Source organism: Amphiprion ocellaris, chromosome 24 (genome assembly GCF_022539595.1).
Source record: "Amphiprion ocellaris isolate individual 3 ecotype Okinawa chromosome 24, ASM2253959v1, whole genome shotgun sequence".
Taxonomy (NCBI): Eukaryota; Metazoa; Chordata; class Actinopteri; family Pomacentridae; genus Amphiprion; species Amphiprion ocellaris.
In genome coordinates, this window is record NC_072789.1 from 2,829,783 (window position 1) to 2,856,163 (window position 26,381).

Here is a 26,381-nt window from a genome sequence, read left to right on the forward strand (position 1 = left end):
TTATCCGTCAGAAATGATAAAAGGAACAAATGATTAAATTGTGAGGGTGTTTCTGAGTGTAAACCTTTTCCTTCCATCCTTATGTGAATTTTGGGACTTTTCAGCAGCGTCTTCCTCATTTCAAGCAACCGCTTCTTAGATAAACACTTCCTGTGCTGCTGGAATGGTGCCAACAATAAAAGCCTGTAGCATTAAAAAAAAAAATACATCTTCACAATGAAAGCATGGAAGGAATGGTTATTTTACCACTAGCAAAACAAAGACAGACAGACAGATGGACAAATGTACGCCGATCGCCATTTAACTCTGCAGCGATCCTTGGCGGAGTAATAATTCTAATTCATACATCAATAAATAAATAAATAACTAACTGGATCCAAAACAGTCAATTTTCTTGAACATGGGGACGCGTTTTCAGTTTCTTTTACAAAGAAGAATTTAGGTGTGTTTGATTTATTGTTCGAACTGATAATTCTATTTAGTTTTTAGTTTCGTTCTATATCGACACATCGACATGCAGCGAGGCATACATGACTTGGAAACATGATCATATTCAGCTTCCATTCCTTTGCTAAAGGCTCTGGTTATCGGTGTTGCTGTGCTGCAGGTGCTGCGTGCGGAGCTGGAGCTGACCAGAGGGAAGATGGAGGAGGTGAGGGCTCTGGCCCAGGAGCTCATGTCCACCAGGGGGGAGAACTGCCAGGCCCAGGTGGGACCCAAAGTGGAGCAGCTCAACCAGAGATTCGACACCATCGCCCAGCGTGTCGCCTCTGGACTGGTAGGGGAATTAAAACAGTACTATTACTTTGAAAGTCTTAGAGCAACAACCCAGGCAGTCTAGTAGGATTTAATTACATTTTTTTGGCTTGTAAACAGCTTTAAATGGACTTTCTCTTTAATCTGTCTTTTTAAATGCTACAATCCTGAATCTTGTCTCTATTAATTTACTTTAGACTCTCGCGAAGAAGACTGAACTCACTAAATTTATTCCAAACTCTCTAAATTTACTTCAAAGTCACACTAAATAGACTTCAAACTCTCAGGCTAACTGTACTCTAATGCTTTTTTAATAGACTTCCAACCACTAATGACCCTGCTTTCGTTGCGTGTGTGTGCACGTGTGTGTGTGTGTGTGTGTGTGTGTGTGTGTGTGTGTGTGTGTGTGTGTGTGTGTGTGTGTGTGTGTGTGTTTGTGCGTGGAAGACGGCGGCTTCAGCCAAAGAGCTCGAGCAGTACCACAGCGAAGCACAAGTCTGGCTGGAGCTCCTGGAGGAGGAAGTGAAACAGGGGGAAAACCTGAAGGAAGAGGACTTTCAAGAGGACAAGGTGTCTCACTTTCACACAATGGGACAATCAGCGCTATTCCTTCCTTTCGCTTCCTTTGTGCACCTTACAAACAGTGTGTGTGTGTGTGTGTGTGTGTGTGTGTGTGTGTGTGTGTGTGTGTGTCTGTGTGTGTGTGTGTGTGTGTGTGTGTGTGTGTGTGTGTGTGTGTGTGTGTGTGTGTGTCTGTGTGTGTGTCTGTGTGTGTGTCTGTGTGTGTGTGTGTGTGTGTAGGACTGTGAGGAAGGTGCAGTGAAAGAATTACTGTTGAAAGGAGAGAATCTGCAGAAGAGAGCCCCAGATCAGGAAAAAAGAGAACAGATAAGACTGAAGCAGAACCAGCTCAACAGCAAGTACAACACCGTCAAGGTAACACACACATTACCAGAATGAAACACACACTGTGTTGTTGTGTAGAGTGACATGAAGTCCCAAATCATGGACCAGAGTCTAAGACTTGACTGTGTCCAAAAAGCTTCTTTAAAGATTTTCAAAAGCAATCACCAGGAGAAGTCAGCACTCAGAGGCAGGAGGATTTATTGACGACAGAAAATCCACGAGTAGTTCTTTGCAGTGATTAAAGGTGGCTACTGCGATTCTCAGCCGTCCCAGATGAAAGATAACAATCGTGAGAGAATTGTGGTGATGTCTTTGGTCTTGCCTCTAAATTTGTGGTCCTACGTCGCACTGTGAGACAGGTTCAAGGACGGCCGTTGTCATGGCGACCAAAGACAAGCTGCCATAAAATTCTGACAGTCAGAAATTTGGGGTGATCGTCTCACAGTGTGATGCTGCTGCGACCTACGACAACTAACTAACCAGTAGAAATGCAGGATGAAATGACGGACTGATCAGCGCCACACTGGAGCTAAACCCAGATAGATGATTGGAAAAACGCGTCAAAACTAGTATGTGGGATTTAAACAAAGAAGAAGTGTGTTTTGTTGGAAAATGACAGACCATAACAGTAAATGCTAATGTAAAATGCTAGTAGATGCTAACTAGTACTTACTTCGACCGCATCCATATTCTCCTCCCCCTCCTCCTCTTTTTTGGATTTCTCTCCAAACACATAAATGTCAGCAGGGCGAGGGCTCTGTTCATGTTTGGCTAATCATCAATGAGCCTTTCAACACCATTAGCTAACACAATGTAGCATTAGAACACAGGAGTGATGGTTGCTGGAAATGTTCCTCTGTACCTCTATGGAGATATTCCATTAAACATTTCCAGCTACAATAGTCATTTACCACATTAACAATGTCTACACTGGATTTATCATTCATTTAATGTTATTTTCATTGAAAAAAACTGCTTTTCTTTCATAAATCAGGACATTTCTAAGTGACCCCAAACTTTTGAACAGTGGTGTAGATGACGAGGTAGATCCAGTACCTTAAAAAAAGCATGAACTCCTTTCTGAACTTCTTCTCTTTTATTGAGTTTTTTTCAACATCAAGTTTGGTTGTTTTGACAAGAATTTAAACATATCGACTCTCTCAAGTCAAATCCCACATGAAAACAGCAGCAGTCTGTCCAAAATGTCCCTCCATGTGTGTGTGTCGGTGTGTGTTTTCCCTTTGACGTAGGACCTGCGTGTCCTGAGGAACAGGAAGGCGTTGGCCATCGCCCCCCAGTGGTACCAGTACAGGAGAAAGTCACATGACCTGCTGGCCTGGCTGGACGACATCCAGCGCAGCGTGGAGCAGCTTCCCGACCCCCCCGAGGGAGAGAGGGTCAAGGTGACAACACACACACAAACACACTGAAACACACTCCGACACACACTTCAGTCTACAAGCATTTTATTGAACTGTGTCTCTCTATTTACCTGGATTTCATCTTCATCTCCACTTTATGTCCCATGTTTTCTGTGTCTTTCATATTTTGTCACTCTTTGTTGAAAAATTCTTTCTTTTCTTCATTTCTCTCATCTCTTTCTTTCTGTATATTTTGGACAAAGGGTCCATGTCAAGGCTTTTGCAATTTTATTCACATGGAAAGAGGATTTTCTGAATAATTGTCCTTCATCGTCTTCATCTTACATATTAAAAATAATTGCAGATGAGCTCTTGTTACCAGTAAAGGCTGTTCTAACTCATTTTAACCCTCCTGTCATCCTGCGGGTCAAATTGACCCGTTCTAAAGTTTGAAAATGTAATTTTCACAATGAAAACTTCCACATTTTCAACATTTTTTGAAAATTTTTTGAACATTTTTTGGTGGAAAAAGAGAAATGTTTCTTTAAGAACATTAAAAAAAAAATCAACCAAAATCCAGCAAATTTCGTTGGATTTTGGTTGATTTTTTTTTCTGAAAATATTTTCTGAAAATATTAGAACTGTTACTGATATACATGGAATCATTTTAGATATTTTTAGGATTTTTTTGGAAGATTTGTATTCCTTTTTTGAAAGTATTTACAATTTTTATTTTAAATTTTTAAAAATTTTTTATTTCTAGCCAAATTTGGGGATTTTGTACAAAAAAAAAAATTAAGGGAAACTTTTAAAGAATTTTCTTCCTGAAGATTTTGCAATTTTTTTGAGAAATTTGATGAATTTTTGGATTTTTTTTCAGAGAAAGGAACAGTATTTTTTGGTTCTGGTAAATGAGGACAACAGGAGGGTTAATATCATTAAAAAATACCAAGCAGGATAAATATCAATATTTACTGTACATATTAGATATTTTACAGCATATGTTTTTAATATCGATATTTGACAAATGTTTAAATAAACATGACTCAATGTTAAGTTCAAATTTTGTTAATTCTAGCAGTTTACTATCGAGAACATGCCCTTCAAAACTTGTTCAAAGTTTCCAATCACTTCTATTTATTCCAGGGGTGTCAAACTCATTTCAGTTCAGCCCAATTTGATCTCAGATGGGCCGGACCAGTAAAATCACAGCATAATAACCTATAAATAACCGCAACTTAAAATGTTTCCTTTTGTTTTTGTGCAAAAAAGTACAGTCTGAAAACATTTAATGAACTATCTTTTTACAAATCATTATGAGCAACATGAAATTTCTTCAGAAAAATGAGCGAAATTTTAATAATATATAATATATTGTGGCAGAACAGTGGACAAATTTAAAATAGCAGTTGGGTTAATATATAATTGTGGGACTTTTTGTGTCATAGTTGACATTATTGCAGTTTTAGAGAGATATTGTAGTAAACCTGTTGACATGCCATAAATCCACACTTGACTCACACATTACTTTATATTAAATAAGTCAGAAAGCCTTGGAGTCTGGCCAGTCTTTTCTTCAGGAGGAAATGACATCATGTGGAGCAGGTCATGTGATCTGGAATTAACACACTTCCTGGAGAGGTGTTTTTGGAACGGAGAACTTAGCTGAAAATTATGTAATTTCTTCTTTTCCATCTAAAATGTGATATGTTGCCAAAAAAGAAATATTTGTCATGATTATCTCAACTTAATAAAAAGAACACAATCCAAACTATTTCTGAATCAGCTCATTTTATTATTGTTTATCTAATTAGAAGGTGGTTGTTATTAAATTCAGATGGTTATTGGGTTGACATTTTAGTGATATCCAGTCACTTTTTATTGATGTGATTGTTTCCATAATAAAGAATTATGGAATTTGTAAAGACATGATCAGAATGAACATAAAAAACATTCTTTTTTTTTTTTTTTACTTATAATAAAAATGTATGGAAGATATATCCCATGGACTTAAAAAGTCCCTCAATTATAGATTGACCCAGTTACTTTAATCAAAAAATTGCAGTTAATGTCATCTCTGGAATTTTCACATTTTGCAAAGTCATCAGGCCGTATGTTTGACACCTCTGATTTATTCTATATTTTTTCAAAATTTTAAAATATTTAAAACTGCATGGCTTGAAAAACTAGAACTCAGCATACAGTAAATATTACATACTGATGAAATCTTGGATTGTCTTTGCCTCCAGACACACTATCAACCAAGACAGTATCACCAGAATATTATCATTTATTGCTCTTTTCAAAATGCTACATTCAGCATTAGTGCAGCCCCTTTAAAGTCCAATTGGACAGATTTTCCAGAGAAAGCATGGATGGACCCCGTCTTTTCTTTTTTCCTGCCTCTCCTCTGACTCTATGTGTGTCTTTCACTTTCAGATGATCACTATGACATTTCGCTAAGCGGACGCCTTACCCGCTCGCCTCTGACTCACCTGTCGTTGCAGCAACTGAGATTCCACACAGCCTGTCTGTCCGTCTGTCTGTCTGTCCGTCCATCTGTCTTTCAGTCTGTCCATACAGCTCTCTGCTTCTTTTCAGCCCAGTTCACACACAGTCGTCTGTACTGGCCAGTGATTGTTCTCTGTCTCTGTGTAAATAAAGTCTTACGGCTGCCTCCTAACTAAAGCACCACTTTCTTATTTTTATTTATTTATTTTAATGGATTGTTTAAATGGAGCTATAGACAAGTATGGATATGAATTCCTTGTGTGTGTGTGTGTTTATGTTTGAGACTGACAAACATGATCCTTTTATCCTTTTATATTGTCCTGTTACTGCTAGTGGGTAAATGAGTGTGATGTTTTAATTTTTTTTTTTTTTTTTTAATATTCTGGATTAATTGTTCCTGTGTGGATATATGTGTGTGTGTGTGTGTGTGTGTGTGTGTGTGTGAGAATGTGTTTTTGGGCACATCCACATGCCTCTGTGTGCTTCACCTGAGCCCCAGCCAGTAGTAAGTGACCTTCCCGGTTGATTTTGTCCAATAGGAAATTGGCTCAGAGTTCGACAAGAAGAAGGAGGAGCTTAAGGAGGTGCAGGGCTTAGCCAATCAGCTCTCAGAGGGGGGAGCCGCCAATCTAGTGGAGCCCCGCCAACTCCAGCTCAACACACGCTGGGTTGAGGTGGAGGGCAAGTTCATACCCTTCAAAAGACAATGTGTGAGTTTCAGTAGGCATGACCTCTGTACCTGCAATACTAACAGAAAATACGACACTAACTAGACAGGCTTAGAGAACTAACCCTCTCAGCTCTTATACCCTCCTGTTGTCCTCATTTACGGCCACCAAAAAATATTGTTTCCTTGTCTGAAAAATACCAAAAAATTTAGCAAAAAAAATTCCCCAAATTTCTGAAAATTTGCAAAACCTTCAGGAAGAAAATTCCAATAATTCCTTAAATATTTAAAAAAAATCACCCAAATTTGGCAAGAAAATTCTTGTAAATATTTTCCAAAAAATGAGTAAAAATCTTCCAAAAAAATCCTAAAAATATCTAAAATGATTACATGTATATCAGTAAAACTAATATTTTCTTTAAGAACGTTCACATAAAAATCAACCAAAATCCAGCGAAATTTGCTGGATTTTGGTAGATTTTTTTTGTGAATGTTCTTAAGAAACATTTTTAACATTTCTTTTTCCACCAAAAAATGTTCAAAGATTTCCCAAAAATGTGGACATCAGAAATTTTACTGTGAAAATATTTTTTTCCCACATTTTCAAGCTTAAAAATGGGTCAATTTTGACCCGCAGGATGACACGAGGGTTACATGGCAGTGTGTGAGTGTCTGTAAGTATGTATAACACTGGTTTCCAACATTAGTGTCAAATCTGTTGGAAAAGCTTAAAAATTTAAAAGAAAAAACAAAAATTATTTCTACATTTTATACTATAACACAAATCATAAAACCTGTGCCTGTTAGGTATAGGTAGGATTTATTCATCTAAAGGAATAGTTTGCTATTTAACTGAGGCTAATGATGCTACTCTCGTGTTAAGTATAAATCTAGAGCTAGCTGCTAGTTAGCTAAGCTCAGAAAAAAATTAGAAACAGGAAAACTGGTCCTGTCCAAGGTTTTATAAAATGGCCGACCCCAACTATGGCGCTAAGTGTTAGCAGCAACATAACTGAGTAACCATGATGCTACAAAGAGACTTCATTGCAAATAGGAGGCTTCAAACACCTGCTACTGGCAGCTATGAGTGGTTGCAGTCTTCTCATCTAACTTTATATAATGAAGCAAATAATGGTAGAGAAATATACTGGACTCAAGTGAGTGGACATTTTAATATATACAACATACACTACTGTTCAAAAGTTTAAACTCACACTTTTAACATAACTGCACAAGGGTTTTCTAATCATCAATGAGCCTTTCAACACCATTAGCTAACACAATGTAGCATTAGAACACAGGAGTGATGGTTGCTGGAAATGTTCCAATGTACCCCTATAGGTACCCCTACTTTTAGCAGCGGATTAATCCACATGTAATGCTGTCTTTGAACCGTACGAAGATGTGCATGGAATTTAGTCTGACCTAAAAGAGACACTAAATGAACAGGAATCAGTGCAAACAGACACAAAACAACCACAAAGACACATAAAAGACCAAAAACTGACCCAAACTCTGTAAAAAGAGGCACAAAATGAGCACAAAATGTTCTTGATAATGAAGTAACATGCCACTCAGCATGTTTGTGGACAACAACTGAACACTTTGGTCCAAAGTAAAGAGTATTACATGGGATTTATTGGCAAAAAGAAAAATATAGAATGCCTCCTATACTTTAGTGAATCCTATACTAGAGCAACAAAGATTTAAATGGCCTTATAGAATCTGGACTAGATAAATTTCTTCCTCTTTATCCTATAAATGTTTTTTGAACTACTTTCTAAAATGTTAGGACCCTACTGAATCTCCAAATATTATAGAGTACTATAAGTGACTTTAAATCTGAATGAGATTGTTTCCCCAAAAAGGAAAAAAGTTGCTTTTTGTTTTCTTTGCTACATTTTCATTACATGCACATGTGAGGCGTTACTCACATGTCTGAATCTCATGGGTTGTTCTGTCTGGCTCTGTGTCACTGCATGCGATCACTTTCCATCCTGGCAGTTCCCTGATCTGCCCATCACTGAAGATGTATGTATCCTGTGTACCAGTCACAAGTCCACTACATGCACTTACAGCCACATGGTGTCAGCTTGGACAAATACACATCAGATCTGTTCCAACAATGCATCTCTTCAGGTGCACCGAAACCAGTCATAATTAGTGGCATTTTCTCTTTCTCACCAATGTACAGTAAACTTGGAAAACGATTACTGAGCGGCTCCATGGTTCTTTGCTCAAGGAGACTTGAGCAGTAATTGTAGTAATTGTCAGGACTGAGGAGCACTTCATGCTATAGCCTCTCAACTCGTGTGGCCACTCCCTATATGTACGCTACCAGTCAGAAGTTTGGAAACACCTTCTCATTTCATGTTTTTTCTTTATTTTCATGACTATGAATGAACACATATGCAATTATGCAGTAAACAAAAAATATATCAAAACATGTTTTAGATTTTAGATTCTTCAAAATAGCCACCCTTTGTTTTGATTACTGCTTTGCACACTCTTAGCATTCTCTGGATGAGCTTCATGAGGTAGTCACCTGAAATGGTTCTCCAACAGTTTTGAAGGAGTTCCAGAGATGCTGAGCTCTTGTTGGTCCTTTTGCCTTCACTCTGTGGTCCATCTCATCCCAAACTATCTGGATTGGGTTTAGGTCAGGTGACCTAAGCAGCACTCCATCATCTCCTTATTGGTCAGATTGTCCTTCCACAGCCTGAAGGTGTGGTTGGGTCGTTGTCCTGTTGAAAAATAAATGATGGTCCAACAATGATTGTGGCGCTGGATGGTTTTGGCGATACACTGGGGATACATTCAAAGTTTTTGCAATTTTCCAGACTGACTGACCTTCAGTTCATAAAGTAATGATGGACTGTCGTTTCTCTCCACTTAGCTGATTGGTTCTTGCCATAATATGGATTCTAACAGTTGTCAAATAGGGCTGTCAGCTGTGGACCAACCTGACTTCTGCACAACACAACTGATGGTCCCAACCCCATTAAGAAGGCAAGAAATTCCACAAATTAACATTGACAAGGCACACCTGTGAGGTGAAAACCATTTCAGGTGACTACCTCATGAAGCTCATTGACAGAAGGCCAAGGGTTTGATGAGCAGTAATCAAAGTAAAGGGTGGCTGCTTTGGGGAATCTAAAATATAAAACATATTTGGAGTTATTTCACCATTGTTTGTTGCTACATAATTCCATATATCTTGCTTCATCGGTTTGATGCCTTCAGTGAGAATCTACAATGTAAATAGTCATGAAAATAAAAAATATTGAATGATGTTCCATATAATATGGGTGTCTTTTATCCCATGTTGGGCATCAAAGGGTTAAACACAGGACAAAGTAGGAAGTACTTTGGGAATTCTGTGTGGCTTTACTCAAAGAAAGCTTCATGTCGACCAGGACGTTAGATATTTTGAGTATGAATACAGCAGCTTGAGTCTCTTTCCAAACTTAAAATCAGTTTTTTGAGCATTGTGAGGATAGAACAGATATCATTTCTTCTGATCATGATTGGATGATTCTTACAATAACTTCCTGCATATGTCCTTATGTCACTGTGGACACTAAAATTTTCAAATTAAAAGTTCATTTGTTCTTAAATTAGTTTTAATCCAGTCAGATTTGAGGTGTTTTCATGAAAATAATTGACCCTATAGTGTTAAATTCAGTAAATATAGTGACAAAAATGGCAAATAATAGTTGTTTTTGTTACTAAAAAAATAGTGAAATAGCTGTAGAATCCTAAATGAAGGAAAGGAGCTAACAGAAAATTGCCACTCCATCAGCGCAGGTTTAGTCATTAAATCATCCCGGCATACTGTAGGGCTGCTACAGGTTCTAGATGGTTATTCTGTCCAAGCTGAACTCAGAACAAAGAGCAAAGTTGACCAGATGATGAGAGCGGGACACTTATTGATCTATTTCCTGGCTTAAACATTATCAATGGACATGAATTTAAGCCCTGAATCTTCAGAAAACTACCTTTGTATGTGAAAGAATGGTGGAATCGACACATTTACACTGATTCAGATGCAGAAACGAGATGTGTGTTTGCTGACAGGAAGTACCGATCAGTCAGTCTACACAAAGACTTCAGCCAAACTCATTAGCGACCCTCTGACCCGGGAACTTAACATCGTTTTCCCACAGTAGCAGACACTTTTGTTGTCTTCATTGCCAATTAAATTCACAGCCTGTGGTTTCAGCCTTTCCCTCCCATCATTTACATCTGCTCTGCTCTCATGTCGACTCCCACTTACACAAACATGTACACAACCTGAACTGAACTGGAAAATTCAGTGTATTAGCAGGTGTTTCTGTGTGTATTTAGTGTTCACAGGTGCTTTTACTTTGAATGTGAGTCAACAAATGAGAGATAATAATGTGCAAGGTCTCTCACACTGGGTTTATATGAGTCTAAACATTCACATTGACCTCAATCTTTCGTCAGCTTTAAAGGATAACTTCACTTTTTTACAAATCTGTGCTTACCTGCCTTTATACACACTGAGAGAATTATTGTTTTCATGTGTGCACTTGCTGTGAAAAGGTCCCTCTGAACAACCAAACAACGACTTTAACCCTCTGAATTCCAAGCAGTGTCACATTTATACTAGAAAAACTAGAAAAAATGGGGGCTTCACATCTTAGAGGTAGTTTTAAATGCTTATTTTTTAATTTGTTTCCATACTTGTGTATAGATAGTTTAGTTTTTCACAGAATTTACTTTTTTAAAATGAAGATATGTAGAATAAGGTGATTTCGCTGAAATATCCTGACTTTAATTTTTGATATGGGTAATTTTCTACACAGAACTGCATGTTACAGATGATATTTTGACTGTTAAAAAATTGGAAAACTGAAAATTCTTTCTTTTTGAATTTTTTTCTTCAGTTTGCAGCTCTGAGAAATGCTGTAATTTGGGTGATTTTTTTAAAGGTAAAGGAAGTTTTGGTGTTTAGAAGGTTAATTTAAGAGATCAGTTCTTGTTCTGTGCAACAAGAAGCGACTATGTGGCTTCAACTTTCACATTTAGATCATCTCTGCTTTGCATTTGTGGAGGTTTAGTGAGACAAAAGACCTCAAAAAGACCTCGAACTATGAATAAACAACACTATTTAACATTTAATGTAAGATATTAGATCCTGTATTTACCTTTACTCTTCAAGCTGATGTCACACCAGAGCATGAGTGGATTTTTTTAAGACAGACTTACAGAAAAAAGGTGAAGTTATCCTTTAAACAATCTCACCACAAGGTCCATCAAATGATCCACTTGTCATGGAACTGGAATACTCGGAGCATTTGAAGAACTTCTGAGATTAAGTTGGAAACATGGACTGAAGTTTGTCGTTCATTGTCACCCATGTGGACCAATAAGTAGCTGCATATCAAGTTAATTTGCTTGTCAAATTCAGTTTTCAGACATGTGGTTGCCCTGAGTGTGTGTACACTACTGTTCAAAAGTTTGGGGTCACCCAGACAATTTCATGTGTTCCATGAAAACTCACACTTTTATTCACGTGCTAACATAATTGCACAAGGGTTTTCTGATCATCAATGAGTCTAGAAACCTCAGAACTGATACTCGTGTTGCTTGCATGTACTGCTGCTCTGTCGGTGTCACTTCTCCTGACATCAGTAAACCTGACTCTCACCTCACTGTGGGCTCATTTTTCCTCTATGTAGCTATTCCATAAAAAAATTCCAACTAGAATAGTCATTTTCCACATTAACAATGTCTAGACTATATTTCTGATTCATTTAATGTTATTTTCATTGAAAAAAAACGCTTTTCTTTCAGAAATAAGGACATTTCTAAGTGACCCCAAACTTTTGGACGATAGTGTATTCAATGGTTTTTGCTAATGATGCTAATAGTAATGATGAAAACAGTAAGAACGACAACAACCCAGTGTGATGGATGTCTTAATCTGCAGCAAACACATTGGTAATAGAAGCAGAGAAACTGGTGGATTGAAACTCTGCCCTTCCTTTTATATCACATTTATACCCGTCAAAAGATGTGGTGAAGGTGAAGAAGCTTTGAAAAATAAGAGCTATCAAGCTGCATTATGGGAATGACTTTTAGCTCCTGACCAATGTGAGGAACTAAAAGTCAGAAAGTATGGCCCAAGTACCCTTTAATGATTCAGCTGTAGGGAAGGTAGTTGGGAAAGATGACACAGAACAGTGAGGTTCCTGCAAAGGATAGTAAATGAGCTAGTAGTCTCCTCAGAGCTGACTGTCCACTAAAGGGCAGCAGCGATCGTTAACCCTGGTGTCGTCCTGCGGGTCAAAAGTGGCCCGTTTTAAAGTTTTAAAAAATGTGGGGGGAAACATTTTCACAGTAAAACTTCTGATGTCCACATTTTCAATATTTTTGGGAAATCTTTGAACATTTTTTGGTGGAAAAAAAATGTTAAAAATGTTTCTTAAGAACATTCAGAAAAAAATCAACCAAAATCCAGCGAAATTCGCTGGATTTTGGTTGATTTTTATGTGAATGTTCTTAAAGAAAATATTAGAAGTTTTACTGTTATATATGTAATCATTTTAGATATTTTTAGGATTTTTTTGGAAGATTTTTACTCATTTTTTGAAAGTATTTACAAGAATTTTCTTGCCAAATTTGGGGGATTTTTTTAAAAAATAAAACTTTTCAGGGAAACTTTTAAGGAATTATTGGAATTTTCTTCCTGAAGGTTTTGCAAATTTTCAGAAATTTGGGGAATTTTTGTGCTGAATTTTGTGGATTTTTTTCAGACAAGGAAACAATATTTTTTGGTGCCTGTAAATGAAGACAACAGGAGGGTTAACTTCCGCTAAGGCTGCTAATAATGCTAATGTGTAAGATGTTTTTGGGCTACTTTAACAGAGTGGAGTGATTGCCCAGTTGACACAAACATAACAATGAGTTGAAATCTCCCAGTATCTCTGCTCTGTAAAGACAAGCTTCATTTGCCGTGCTGATTTCCACTATTGTGCCTCAGGGTGTGGGGAGATGGAGAGTTCCTGTCACTTGTAATCAAAGAAATGAATAAATTAAAAGCAAGTTGGCACCATCTGATTTACAATAGGGATTGATACTGGATTTGAAGAGGATTTTTCTGCACACAGTGAGAAATCACATGGCATCTGACAGCCCTGAAACAATCTGGGGTTTTATTTATCAATGTTTACAAGTTTTTCTCATATATTTATATATTCTTTTTAAAAAATGAGTCTAACTGAAGTCCCAGGTTGGTTCCTTCAATCAGCCAAAAATGTGCTTTGCTTTGATATGTTGCCTGGTTAGAGAAGCATGATACTTTATTGATGCAGTCATGGTATTCTAGTCCTTCAGTTCTGATCTGATCTTTCTCTCTGCTTTGTTTGTTGCCTTCTTCTGCTTCTGTGAAACCAGGAATACCTGACAGAGCTGCAGGCGTTGCTGCGTTCGGTGTCAGACACGGACTTCAAGCTGAACTCTCCTGAATACTGGCCTGCAGCTTATTATAACCTGCCTCAGCAGGAGCACTGCCTGAAGGTCAGCACCGCTGTGGAGTTTCTGTCTGAAAGTCTACATTCATGTGGAAATAACACTGTGAACAAGCAACCTATGAACTATGCGCACACACACACACACACACACACACACACACACACACACACACACACACACACACACACAACAGGCTTAGAATTAATATATTACTGTGAATGAGACAAAAAACATTATCTTGATCCCTTGCTTGTTGAGATTTGTTTTCCTGTTCTGAGATATTTAATATATTGCTGTTACCATGGAAATATTATATTAATAATGAAGTGTTACCAGGATTGTTTGAAGTATGCTAGACTATCAAAATAAGACTTCTTGGATGTTACTAGGAGCTTTTCAATAACCTGACCATTTTTTATAGTTATTGAGTGACACAGCATTGCTAACTTCAAAATAATTCTATATATTATGCAACAAGAGCTTTAGAAAAGCTCCAGCATAGCCTGGATTTTCATAATAAAGGCCCGATTCCCTAACAGGAGGAATTTTACATGTAATAGTAATAATAATAATAATAATAATAAAGTCTGCTTTGGGTGCTTTGAAGTATGTTAGACTATCAGAATAAAAGCTCAGGGATGTTAGAAAGCACCAGGGTTTGGAAAATATTCAAACGTTTCAAAAAAAAAAATGCACTCATAAATGTCATATATATTTAAAATGTCTGCCATATCAAACAGCAGTAGTAGGTATTGTTTTTTGTTTGTTTTACAAATAAATAACTGAAATGCAATGCAACAAAGATCCCAGGCACTTCATTAAGATAAACTCCTTTTCTGCAGTAGTTTGCGAACATTTATCTACAAGTTGCTTATTAATTAAATTGAGTGTATGAAAACATGAAATTGGTAGCGATAATGTGTTAAGTGGGAATGACTGGGTGATAATTTGAAATATGTTCAAACTGAGCAGTCTGCTTAGAAGCCCTTGTAACCAACCGTGTCTCCTCCTCATATGCAGGAGGTGAAAGAAAACATCGACAAGCTGCGAGGCCCAGTAGAGGGAGCGCTGGCCCACAGGGAGGAGATGCTGTTGGGCGCTCGGCCTTTGAGCTGCCAGAGAATCCAGGAGACAGCCACCCTCCTCAGCACCAACTGGGACAAACTGAACAAGCTCTACCTGGACAGACTGAAGTAAGGATGGGGGTGGCACACACAAACATATATATATACAGTCATAAAAACTGGTTGGACCAGCCTTGTTTTCTTCAATTTCTTGTTCATTTCAATGCCTCGTACCATTAAAGGTATTTTACCTGAAGAATACAATGAACACGACAAAAAATGCAGCTGATTCCATAATATTTTATGTCCTATTTGACCTGCTTCAGCTTCATTGTATTCCAGGGTCTATAAGAGGACATTTCATGTCATCAGCAGCACATCCAAAGGCCTAGAGTGGTTTCCTGCTGACATTCAAGCTGAGCACAACTCAGAAGCTGTCAGCTCTCACAGAACGCCAACTTACTGGTTAAGAGAATGAGTGGATCAGGGAGCATGAGATGGATTGTCCTCCACAGAGTCCAGACCTCAGCCCCACTGTGAATCTTTGGGATGTGCTGGAGAAGACTTTGTCCATCATCAATACAAGATCTTGGTGAAAAACTAATCCAGCTCTGGACAGAAATAAACGCTGTGACATTGCAGAAGCTTATCGAAACGATGCCACATACTCAAAGCTAAAGGTGGTCCAACAAAATATTAGTGCGACTTCATCTTTATTTTGATGGTTAGTCGCTCAACATAATAAGGAAGCAATTGTGTGCTACTCAGAATTGAATCGTAGTCAGTTTAATTTTGTTTTTTTTCATGAGAAATTTGTTGTGTTTTGTGTGTCTCAAGGCGCTGGCAGGACTGCAACTCAAAGTGGCAGAAGTTGGTTTCAGATCAGAAGGCTGTGGAGGGGTGGTTGAAAGAGGCTGAGAGCACTTTGAAACTGGCAGAGACTGAGGATCCAGCGACACATCGACAACACCTCCGGGTAACACACACACGCACACACACGCACACACACGCACACACACGCACACACACACACGCACACACACGCAAGCATTTCTGTACAAATCACCATTTGGTGCTCGGATCCTAATAATCCATAAAATAAAATGGCAACATCCCATCACATAAAACCCATAACACCCTAACTTGTCATTAGCTTTCTTTGTGCTAGTGCTGGTTTTCATCTGAAATCAACAGCATACACATAAACACACACAGCTGACAGATGTTAAGAGGAAAAAGCAGTGAGTGTCTGAGAGTGTTTGGATACAAACACAACATGACTTATGGAATAAAATTATCAAATGTGACATTTCAATGTTCCATCTACAACAAAAGCTAAAACTGAAGGGCAACCAAAAGACTTGTACTATTTCCCTGATTAGATAAAAGATATAACGGGTTGTTCAGCAGTTGGTATTTAGTGTGTGTGGTGTGTGTGTGTGTGTTTGTTTGCATCATCAGACATGCTCAGTCCACTTTGAGCTGCTGTGATCAGCTCTCAATGTCCACCTCAACAAAGATGCAGCAGCCAGTGTGTTTGTTTGTGCAAAGATGGAGGAACATCTGGCACCTCAAAGCACAAGCTGCCATCTGAATGCCAATCTAATCGTTAACCCCTACACAACACACACACACACACACACACACATCTACACACGGACATCAGACGTGGAATTCTGCGAGGGTCCACATGGACGACTCTATTTCATACATGCACAGTAGGTCATATCTACGTCTTCTTCTGTTGCCGTTTTGGTTCAGGGTTCCTCTCTGACCCTGGATCCAGCAGAACAGTCCCAGACCATCACACTTCTCCTCCATGTTTGACACTTGATGTCACACTCGGGAACCATCCTTTCTCCGACTAGACGATGTACAAAAGTCCTGATGATGAACCAAATATTTCAAATTTTGATCCAGCAGTCCATAATACCTTCTTCCAGCCTTCAGTAGTCCATTGGTGGTGTTTCATGGCCCAGACAAGCCTCTTCTCATTCTGACGTCTTAGCAACGGCTTTCTGCTGCAACTCCAAGTCTTCTCTTCACAGTTAAACGCAGACTTCTTACTCCGACTGACTATTAGGCTGTGCTTCAAGCTGTTGACTCTCAGAAACTTGTCTTCCAATTCTGTTGTGACTTACGTTTTGTCATTTTACCCACATTTAGCTTGTTTGATACAGATTTTTAGTCATTTTGGACAGGTTTTTGTGTCATTTTGGCCGCATTTTAAGTCATTTTGGAGGATTTTTATTAATTTTGGACATGTTTTGTCATTTCGGCCACATTTTAGATTGTTTTCTACACATTTTGTGTTATTCTGGCCACAATTTGTTTTGTTTTTGGTGGATTGTAAGTCATTTTGGTGAAGTTTTGAGTCATTTTTAGTCGTTTTGACAAACTTTGTCATTTTGAAAAGGTTTTAAGCTGTTTAAGACCGATTTTAAATATTTTTTTAGTCATTTTAGCCACATTTTAGGTTGTTTTAGACAGATTTTGTGTCATTCTGGCCACAATTCAAATTGTTTTGGGCAGATTTTCAAGTTGAAGCTGAAACTTCTTACTACGACCACTATTTTGTGTTATTCTGGACACAATTTATTTTGCCTTTGGTAAACCTCTGGCAGTTCACCACTTACCTTTGTACCATTTCAAGCTATTCAATGAACTTGAATGACTTGAATTTCAATAAAAAATGGAAAAATTGGGGCGTTCTAAAACTTGTGACTGGCAGTGCACTATTCCCTTGTTAAACATGTACAATCACTTCTAGCCAACAACACTGTTCCCACTGAAACTGAATGCGAGTATTCTTTACTTTGTCAGTGATGTCTTTAACATGTAATTCATATTAGTTTGCACAATTTCCATCCATCTGATGCTGGCCTGGCCCATCTGTCAAATTTCAAAACTCAATGTGGCCCCTGAGCCAAAAAGTTTGCCCACCCCTGCCGTATTGTTATTTCACAAAGCTTACATATAGAGATTGTCAGTGAGATCTTATGAATTCCCAAGTTTAAATTTGTCCTTGAAAACTACTTCTGTGCATAAACTAATCCGGTGATTGTTGTCTTGACAAAAGGCTTTTGTAGCTTCACCATTGTGTCTATGTTTATCCACAATAATAGTGACACAACAGTGCTGTTATAAAGAGAAAATACTAATTTGCTTGCTTTTGCATCTATCATTGCATGGGTTGTTTGCGAGCCTGCAGACAGTTTTTTTTTATATTACATTGTATGCAGCTACTTTGTCTCTACAATGCCACAATTCTTCATTCAGCAGATGCCTTCATCCAAAGCCACTGAGAGTAGATACAACACAAGCAAGGATCTAGTCAGGAGAAAACAACCTGGATAGAAACCATAAACCAAGTTCAAATGTGTATCTGTGCGTTAAATATGTAGCTACAACCAAATAAACAAAATTACTTCCTGTTGAAATGCATTTTATTAAGTATTCATCGTCAAATTATAGAATCATTGGCTGTCACACCCAACCTCGTGTGTTCAATGTGTCATTAGTGGCATTTAGGATTAAATAAAACACAAAACCAACCAGTGAAGAAGCTAATCAACCATTTTTTGTGTGTGTATATGCGTACACAGGACTTGATGGAGGCCATACCCATGCAGGAAGTGGTGCTGGGTAGAGTGATCTCTGCAGGAGAGGAGATCGGCCAGTTAAGCACACCAGACGACGCCCTGCAGCTGCGAACACAGCTCAAGTTACTCAAGACTCGGTGGACCAACGTCTGCCAGCAGCTGAACGAGCGCAAGAGGAGGTCTGTGTGTGTCTGTGTGTGTGGATTAAAGTATGTATCAGTGTTTTTAGGTGCCAACATTACAATTTGACCCTCCTCTTTTATTTACTGACACCGTACTTACACGACCGTTCAAAAGTTTGGGGTCATCCAGACAATTTACACTTTTCTCCATGTGCTAACATAACTGCACAAGGGTTTTCTAATCATCAATGAGCCTTTCAACACCATTAGCTAACACAATGTAGCATTAGAACACAGGAGTGATGGTTGCTGGAAATGTTCCTCTGTACCCCTATGGAGATATTCCATGAAACATTTCCAGCTACAATAGTCATTTACCACATTAACAATGTCTAGGCTGTATTTCTGATTAATTTAACATTATCTTCATTAATAAAAGCTGCTTTTCTTTCAAAAATAAGGATATTTCTAAGTGACCCCAAACATTTGAACGGTAGTGCAAACAGAAAATAAAATAAAACCTATATTTTCATCTAAAAATAGATGATAATAGAACATAAAACTGGTGGCAGGAGGAAAAACACACCTGGTTAATGTCAGGTGCAGTGGTTTGAGCAATTTTGTCACACTGGACAGATTTGTTTGTGCTTTGTAGTGTTGGGTAAAGGGTGTTTGGTTTTACTTGTATCATTGCAGAGTTAAAGAATTCTTGCAAGAATTAAAGACTGGAGGACATATTGAACTTTTTACCCGTCCTATCTTTGAATTAAGCATTGATTTCCATTACATATCCCAACTAAACGCTCATTTATATTTAGCTGCAGCATTCTCAAAAATGAGAACAACCATGGCTATACATTAGTTCTCTTTTTCACGTACTAACATAACTGCACACGAGTTTTCTAATCATCAGTGAGCCACAGTTTCAATTCTGCAGTGCCTTGTCTTTTTCCTTGCTTTTCCTCGCACATTGCGGGGTTGCATTCCATGTTTCCACCACCTGTAAATCAGTGGAATAATGAGACATGATTGGCCAGAGGATAGGAATGTTCTATATGTTTTTTATGTGTTTGGTTTTGTTTGTGCATCAACTCCTTTGTCCTGCAGGTCTGCAGAGGCGCGTACAGCAGCAGTAGAGATGCAGGAGGACATGGATGCCATGCTGGGCTGGTTGGACAGGGCAGAGGGTGTGCTGGCCATCCCAGTGCAGCCTGCAGACCCACAGCACATCCGAGAAACTCTACCTAAAGTCCAGGTACCGTTAAGACAGAACACAGCGGCTGTTTTATATGTGCTTCATTCTGCCTCACTTTGAATGCCTCCCGACCATCCTAACTGGTGGATATTGATTGAGTTGACCATCTGTAAAATCTGGGGTCACAGGTGACGTTAATTTTTGAGTTTAAAGTTCTTAAAAGAGGATGGGATCATGTCAGTTTTTGTGGCAATGTTTGAATTGGTATAACTTGAGAAATAATACATCATATGATTGGTTTGTATTATTTTATCAATGAGCCTATAAAATGTCAGGACTGTAGCCACATTATTTAGCATCAAGTTATGGCACTCAAACATTAGTGCGGAGAAAACGGCTCAAAAATCAACATGACCCTATTACCTATGACTGATTTTATATACACCGCCATTCAAAAGTTTGGGGTCCTCCAGATAATTTCATGTTTTCCAGTAAAACTCCCACTTTTATCCATGTGCTAACATAACTGCACAAGGGTTTTCTAATCATCAATGAGCCTTTCAACACCATTAGCTAACACAATGTAGCATTAGAACACAGGAGTGATGGTTGCTGGAAATGTTCCTCTGTACCTCTATGGAGATATTCCATTAAAAATCAGCCATTTTGGGCACCCAGATAGCTCAACAGGTTGAGCAGGTGACCGATGGACAGGGGTTATACTCCCTGACACAGCGACTGGGGTTCAATTCCAGCTCATGGCCCTTTGCTGCAGGTCTTCCCCCCATTCTTTTCCCTGCTTTCCTGTCTGCCTCTTCACTTTCCTGTCATATAAAGCGAAAGATGACCAAAAAAATAACTAATCAGCTGTTTCCAGCTACAATAGTCATTTACCACATTAACAAAGTCTAGACTGGATTTATCATTCATTTAGTGTTATCTTCAATGAAAAAAACTGCTTTTCTTTCAAAAATAAAGACATTTCTAAGTGACCCCAAACTTTTGAACGGTAGTGTAAACAATGACTCATTCTCTTTACAACAATCTCATTATATGGTTGTCCCAGTTTTAAACTCAGGTGCAGATAAATTCAGCCCTCACTGCAAACAAAAGAGGTTGTTTCACATCTCTCCAAACTTTTGACTGGTAGTGTACATACACTACCAGTCAAAAGTTTGGACACACTTTCTCATTAAATGGTTTTTATTTAATTATTTTATACAGTGTCGATAAATACTGAAGACATTAAAACTGTAACTTCCTAAGACCTCGTGTCCACATATGTGGACGTCAGTGTTTTTTTATTGTTTTTTTCAAAAAAGAGTGTATTGTTCATAATAAAGTAACATCAATAATAGTTTTAATAATAAAAATAACAAGAGTAAGAAGAACAATATAAATATATTAATATGATATAAATAAAATATAATAAATCTAATAATCAGATATTAGATATTGTCCAATTGTTATATTTGTCAGTTATTACTCCTTATCCCAGATAACTACAAGAAATCTAAAATGCAAGCCCAACCACCCAACCAAAGCTCGGGTCTGAGGAGGATAAAAGAACATATGGAATTATGTTGTAAACAAAAAAGCGTTCATTTTTGGTATTAATCTACGATGTAGAAAATAATACAAATAAATAAAAAGCATTGAATGAGAAGGTGTGTCCAAACTTTTGACTGGTAGTGTATGTATATATATTATCATATACCATCATAGTCTAAATGGCATCCAGCTCATTATTATTACACCCAACTATAAGAAACTGTTTGTATGTACTTACATGCTATTGTGGTTTCATATTATGGTTTCCACTGAGATTCTATTATCTTTTACTCTGAAGTTTAACCTTGACAGCTGTATTGTTTCCATCTGCTGTGTGTGTGTGTGTGTGTGTGTGTGTGTGTGTGTGTGTGTGTGTGTGTGTGTGTGTGCGTGTGTGTGTGTGTGTGTGTGTTTCTATCAGGCACACGTGGAGGAGCTTCCAGCCAAGAAGGCAGCAGTAGAGGATCTGAACTCCAGACACAAACAGATAACACTTCCTGCTGACAGACAGAAAGACATCAGGATCATCAACACTCGCTGGTCTCAGGTCAGCTGCTGGCTCTATGAATACTGTTGCTCAGCGCTCTAGCTCCTTTGAAGCACACTTCCATGGCGGTTCAGTGCGTTTAAAAAAATCTGAATCAAGTTCCAGATGTGTTTACCACAGATTTTCACAAAATTATTGAATGACTGCTTTTTCTGTGGGAAATGCAACCGGCTGCGTAGCAAAATGGCATGGGCCTAAAGTACGCTTATCGGCTTGTGCACTCAAATGCAGAAAACATAAATTGGTCATTGCTGTGTTCAGCAGATCAAATATGAGTTGTTTGTTGCCTCGTAACAGTGTGCTTTTACTAAGCCTAATTAACACTTGAAAATCTGCCAGTTTAATCTGAAGAACACAAGCTCCATTACAATAAAATACTGCTGGCAGCGATCTGCTGAACCCATTTAAACAGTAGAAGAGTAAAAATCTGTTTGCTTTGGGGTGACTGTTGTGTGTGGCTATTGCAGCAAAAAAATAAAGTCACGTAGTTGATTTCAGCGGTCGATGTCTTAGCTGGCATTGTCATCATGGTTGTTTTTCAAAGAGCCGAGAGTGTGGACCAAAATCTAAGAGCAAAAATATTGAGAGTTCACTGAAGTGATGTGAACAGACACAGGTTTGTACTTGAGCATGGGCTAGCTAAAAGAGGAGGGAAAGCAAGTTCTGAACATAAAATAAAAAAACAAGAAAAGCACTCAGAGAGCACGGTGCTCTACCAAGACTGCTCAGTCGTTGGATCATTTCCGACGGATGAAATCTTTTAAAAATTTGTGGTCCACAGCGGTGGATTTGTAGTCGGATCGCAATCATTTGATCGTCAACAGGCAGCTGAAGTAGCGTAGTCAAGTGCAGTCCTTCTGCAGTCAAACCGACAAGTATTGAGAAAAGCAAAACCTGTATTTAAACGTTACGAGTTCAGAAAAGTCGAGATTCATCAGCCGCCGCTAAGATTGTCCCAACACTTTTGGCCTTTGACTGTACAGACCTTTTATTTATTTATTTATTTATTATTTCTTTGTTTTTCAGAAAGGACAATGTACATTAATCAACATTTTAACAAATGTAAATGCACCCGAGTTAGCAGAAAAGCTAGTTTCCATCAGTAGTCCCTCCGCCTGTTGTTAATTAGCATCCTAAAATAAGATTTGCTTCAAACCCGCATTTCTTCTCCAGTTTTTTTCTTCTTTCTTTCTGTTGTTTTTCTCAGCTTGTTCTGTCTGCGCAGTCATAGCCTGTAAATATAAAGACGAATTTTGTGTTTTCTACAAGGAAGTTTGCATGTTACTATTATGTGAGTAAATGAGGTGCCAAATGTTCATGTTTGAGCATCAGGCACAGTGATGCCGTGCTGCTATCTCGCAATGATACAGAAATCTTTAACAAATCCGTGGATCCAGACTATAAGCTGCATCACTGCCAAAATCTAATCATTTGGTTCTTGTGTCATTTCTGACCTTCCTTGAAGATTTCATCCAAATCTGTTAGTCTGTTTTTGAGTAGTGTTGCTAACAGACAGACAAACCAACGGTGATGGTCACATAACTCTGCCGAGGCTCCTCCTCTTTTGCGGAGTAATAATAATGCTCTCAAATTGAAAGATCCTGCTCTTGATTAAAGATAGGAAAGTAACATATGCTCCAAACTGGATTAAAGTCACTGATGTAATGTTAAAGTTACCCCACCCTGGGGCAGCCCTGTAGCTCAACAGGTTGAGCAGGCAACCCATAAACAAGGGCTATAATCCCCAATGCAGCCGCCATGGCTGTGAATCTGACCCATGGCCATTTACTACATGTCTTTGCCTCACTCTTTTCCCCATGTTTCCTGTCTCTCTCTCCACTGTGCACTACAATAAAGGCAAAAAGGCCAAAAAATAACTTTAATAAATAAAAATAACCCACCCTCCCAAAGGGACATAAATCCCATTCAAATTTTGTTTAATTTTGTTCTTCAATTCAATTTTATCGGCATAGTGCCAATTCACAACACGCCATCTCATAGCACTTCACACAGTAAGGTGACGACCGTACAAATTTTAAACTGAGAACCCCAACAAATCCAAAGTTTTCCCTGTACAGTTTCTCTGACTAATCACTGTGTTCATTTAGGTGTCCAAAGCTCTGCCTGAGCGTCAGCTGGAGATGGAGAGACTTCTGAAGGAGCTGGAGAAACTTCAGGGTCAGCTGGGTGACCTGTCGGCCTGGGCATCCAGCACCAGAGCCAAGCTGGAGCAGAACCCCGAGCATCCACCACCCAGAGTAGGACACACATACCAACACACACACACACACACACACCGCTGTGACCATAACATTTGATCCCCAAATCTCAAGCCTTCTTGCAGTTTTATTTTGCTCTTTGCTTTGCCAGCTCATCGAGGAAGTACAAGTCAGGCATCCAGAAGTGGAGTCGGTTTTGGACCGAGCCGATCAGCTGTTCAAGGACACTCCCCCCGGCCAACCGATCATGGTGAGGAAATGGAACACAATCAATCTCATGGCATGTATTCTCTGTTAGCTGCTGTTTACTGTACGTTGTGAAGGTATCTGTAATGACAGACGTGGAATCAAATGAAATCCATTGTTTTTATCAATTGTTAAAACAATATAATGATGAGGAGTGATTGCTCAGAAGACATTTTTACTGCTAAATATGCTTTCCTGCCATATTCCCCAGGGTAATGAAATAAATCGTGTCCCTTTCATCTCACCACTAGCTTTGCAGCAAACATTCTATCAGGTCCATATTATGCATGCCAGAAAATAGGACACACGGTTGTATTCTGCTGAGCGTTCTCCACCTCAGCTTGCTCTATCAGAAATAAAACCTTTCTGTTTGTGTGTGTTTCTGTGTATTGGATGGCAGGTGAAATATGGGAAGCTAAGAGAAGACTGGACAGTGATCCTGGAGCTTTGGCAGCAGCATAAGGAGAGAATGGCTGCTCTGCTCGTCGCCAAAAAAGCCAGTAAGATATCAGTGAATGTGTCACTTGTCACATGTGTGCTTTTCTATCATTAAAAATAGATTCAAGGCTAGGACCAGGCTTAGGATAAGTCTAAGACAGGAGTTTGATGTCCCTTGTTGAGGGTCAAACCTAAAATGTCTTAAACTTTGTTCCATTAGATTTTCTCGCTTAGCATAGCATAAGCATTCTTAGCATTTCCCAGCATTTCTTTTTCATTATTTTAATTTCTTTTATATGTATGTGTGTAATTATAAGGTGTGGATTATTTGTTAGACAATTCAGGTATTGGAGAGATGTCACTTTAGGCTAGCGGGCAAATGCTGGCCGATTCTAATCTAATCCAGTAGACAGGGGTAGCATAAAGCAAGTGAGCTAACGACAGCAGATAGTGACCAGGAAAAGGAGCTAACTGGAACACAATACTTTCAGAACTATGGGCCGACAATACAAGCAACTAAGCTAGCAAGAGGGGGCAGACACGAGGCTAGGCTAAGGGTGTAAGTGCCACTTGAGCTAATGCTAGGGGGCAAACAGGAAAAAGGCAAAGCTAAAGACAAGGAACAGACTGGCAGAGCTAAGGTAAAGGCTTGACCAAGATCAAGCCATGTGGGACATAAAGGGTAACAACAAGAGCAGGCTTAGCTAACATTGGCAGCAAACAAGGCTAGCAGCTAAACTAACATTTAGCTGACAGATATGTGGAGGCAGGAATCGGTCAGCAGCATGCAGGTGATCAGAATGGTTTGTCCTAGAATGAGAGTCCACGATAGTCGATGCAGATGGTTGGAAGGGATCCGGGAGTAGCTGGGGTACGTGAGACAGAGTTTACCGGTTTAGGAAATTAATGCAGAGCAAACACAAGTTGCTAAATGGCACACGAACAAAGTGGCAATTGATAACTGGAGACAGGTGAGCAGGCCCCCTACTGTCATCATCCATGCTCATGCACGCCCACAGTGAGGGAAATGGGGAAGTAGGACAATGAAACGAGTATGAAAGAATGATTTAAGAGTGATTAGACGTTAAAATAGCAACTCCAAGAGAACCTATCATGGGCTGACACTCTATGGACACTCTATGGACATATGAAGCATTAATTTGCTGAGATGGAACACAGTATGAGGCATTTCACTACCAATTTCATTTCACATTTTAATTGAAACATCATGTGTACGCTATGGTTTTAGTATTTTACATAATTTAGGATCTGAATACCTAATTATTGCATTTGTGTTCCAGATGAAAGCCTGACAGGAAGTTCCCAACCTGAATCCGCAGCACTGGCTCAGTTCAACAAGTCCTGGGCTGAGCTCACTGACTGGCTGACCATGCTGGATAACATGGTGCAGAACAAACGGGTGGTGGTGGCTGACCTCGACGATATTAACAGCAACATCAGCCAGCTCAAGGTCAGGACCTCTAAGCTCAGTGTGGACCGAGTGTTGCTGATGTTTACTTGGCTGTTTAAAAGTACACATCTGGGATAATCTGTGCCAACATGTTTTGTCAGCATACCTGGATAAATTAAAATAACAGCCAAGACTGCATGAGTGACATTCCAATTGTTACTTTTGTTGTTAAGGTGTGCAAAGTAATGTGTTAATTTGCCGTGAAATTAAAGCGGTGATTGTGCC

The 26,381-nt window shown here is 38.8% G+C and overlaps 1 protein-coding gene across 13 annotated transcripts in view; it reads left to right on the top strand.

Moving 5' to 3' along the window:
* Positions 1-26,381, top strand: part of dmd (dystrophin) — a 315,328-nt gene that overhangs the window by 209,176 nt on the left and 79,771 nt on the right. For 11 of the 13 annotated variants that reach the window (XM_055008380.1, XM_055008391.1, XM_055008386.1 and 8 more), the window contains 16 exons: positions 608-778; positions 1,204-1,326; positions 1,558-1,692; positions 2,913-3,065; positions 6,074-6,244; positions 8,206-8,232; positions 13,624-13,746; positions 14,722-14,894; positions 15,603-15,741; positions 18,371-18,546; positions 19,597-19,744; positions 21,657-21,782; positions 23,891-24,040; positions 24,153-24,251; positions 24,648-24,747; positions 25,987-26,156. In XM_055008380.1, the coding sequence (XP_054864355.1) occupies positions 608-778; positions 1,204-1,326; positions 1,558-1,692; positions 2,913-3,065; positions 6,074-6,244; positions 8,206-8,232; positions 13,624-13,746; positions 14,722-14,894; positions 15,603-15,741; positions 18,371-18,546; positions 19,597-19,744; positions 21,657-21,782; positions 23,891-24,040; positions 24,153-24,251; positions 24,648-24,747; positions 25,987-26,156 (2,184 nt within the window). The remainder of the gene's footprint in view (positions 1-607; positions 779-1,203; positions 1,327-1,557; positions 1,693-2,912; positions 3,066-6,073; positions 6,245-8,205; positions 8,233-13,623; positions 13,747-14,721; positions 14,895-15,602; positions 15,742-18,370; positions 18,547-19,596; positions 19,745-21,656; positions 21,783-23,890; positions 24,041-24,152; positions 24,252-24,647; positions 24,748-25,986; positions 26,157-26,381) is intronic. The other 2 variants (XM_055008382.1, XM_055008384.1) reach the window with 1 other exon arrangement.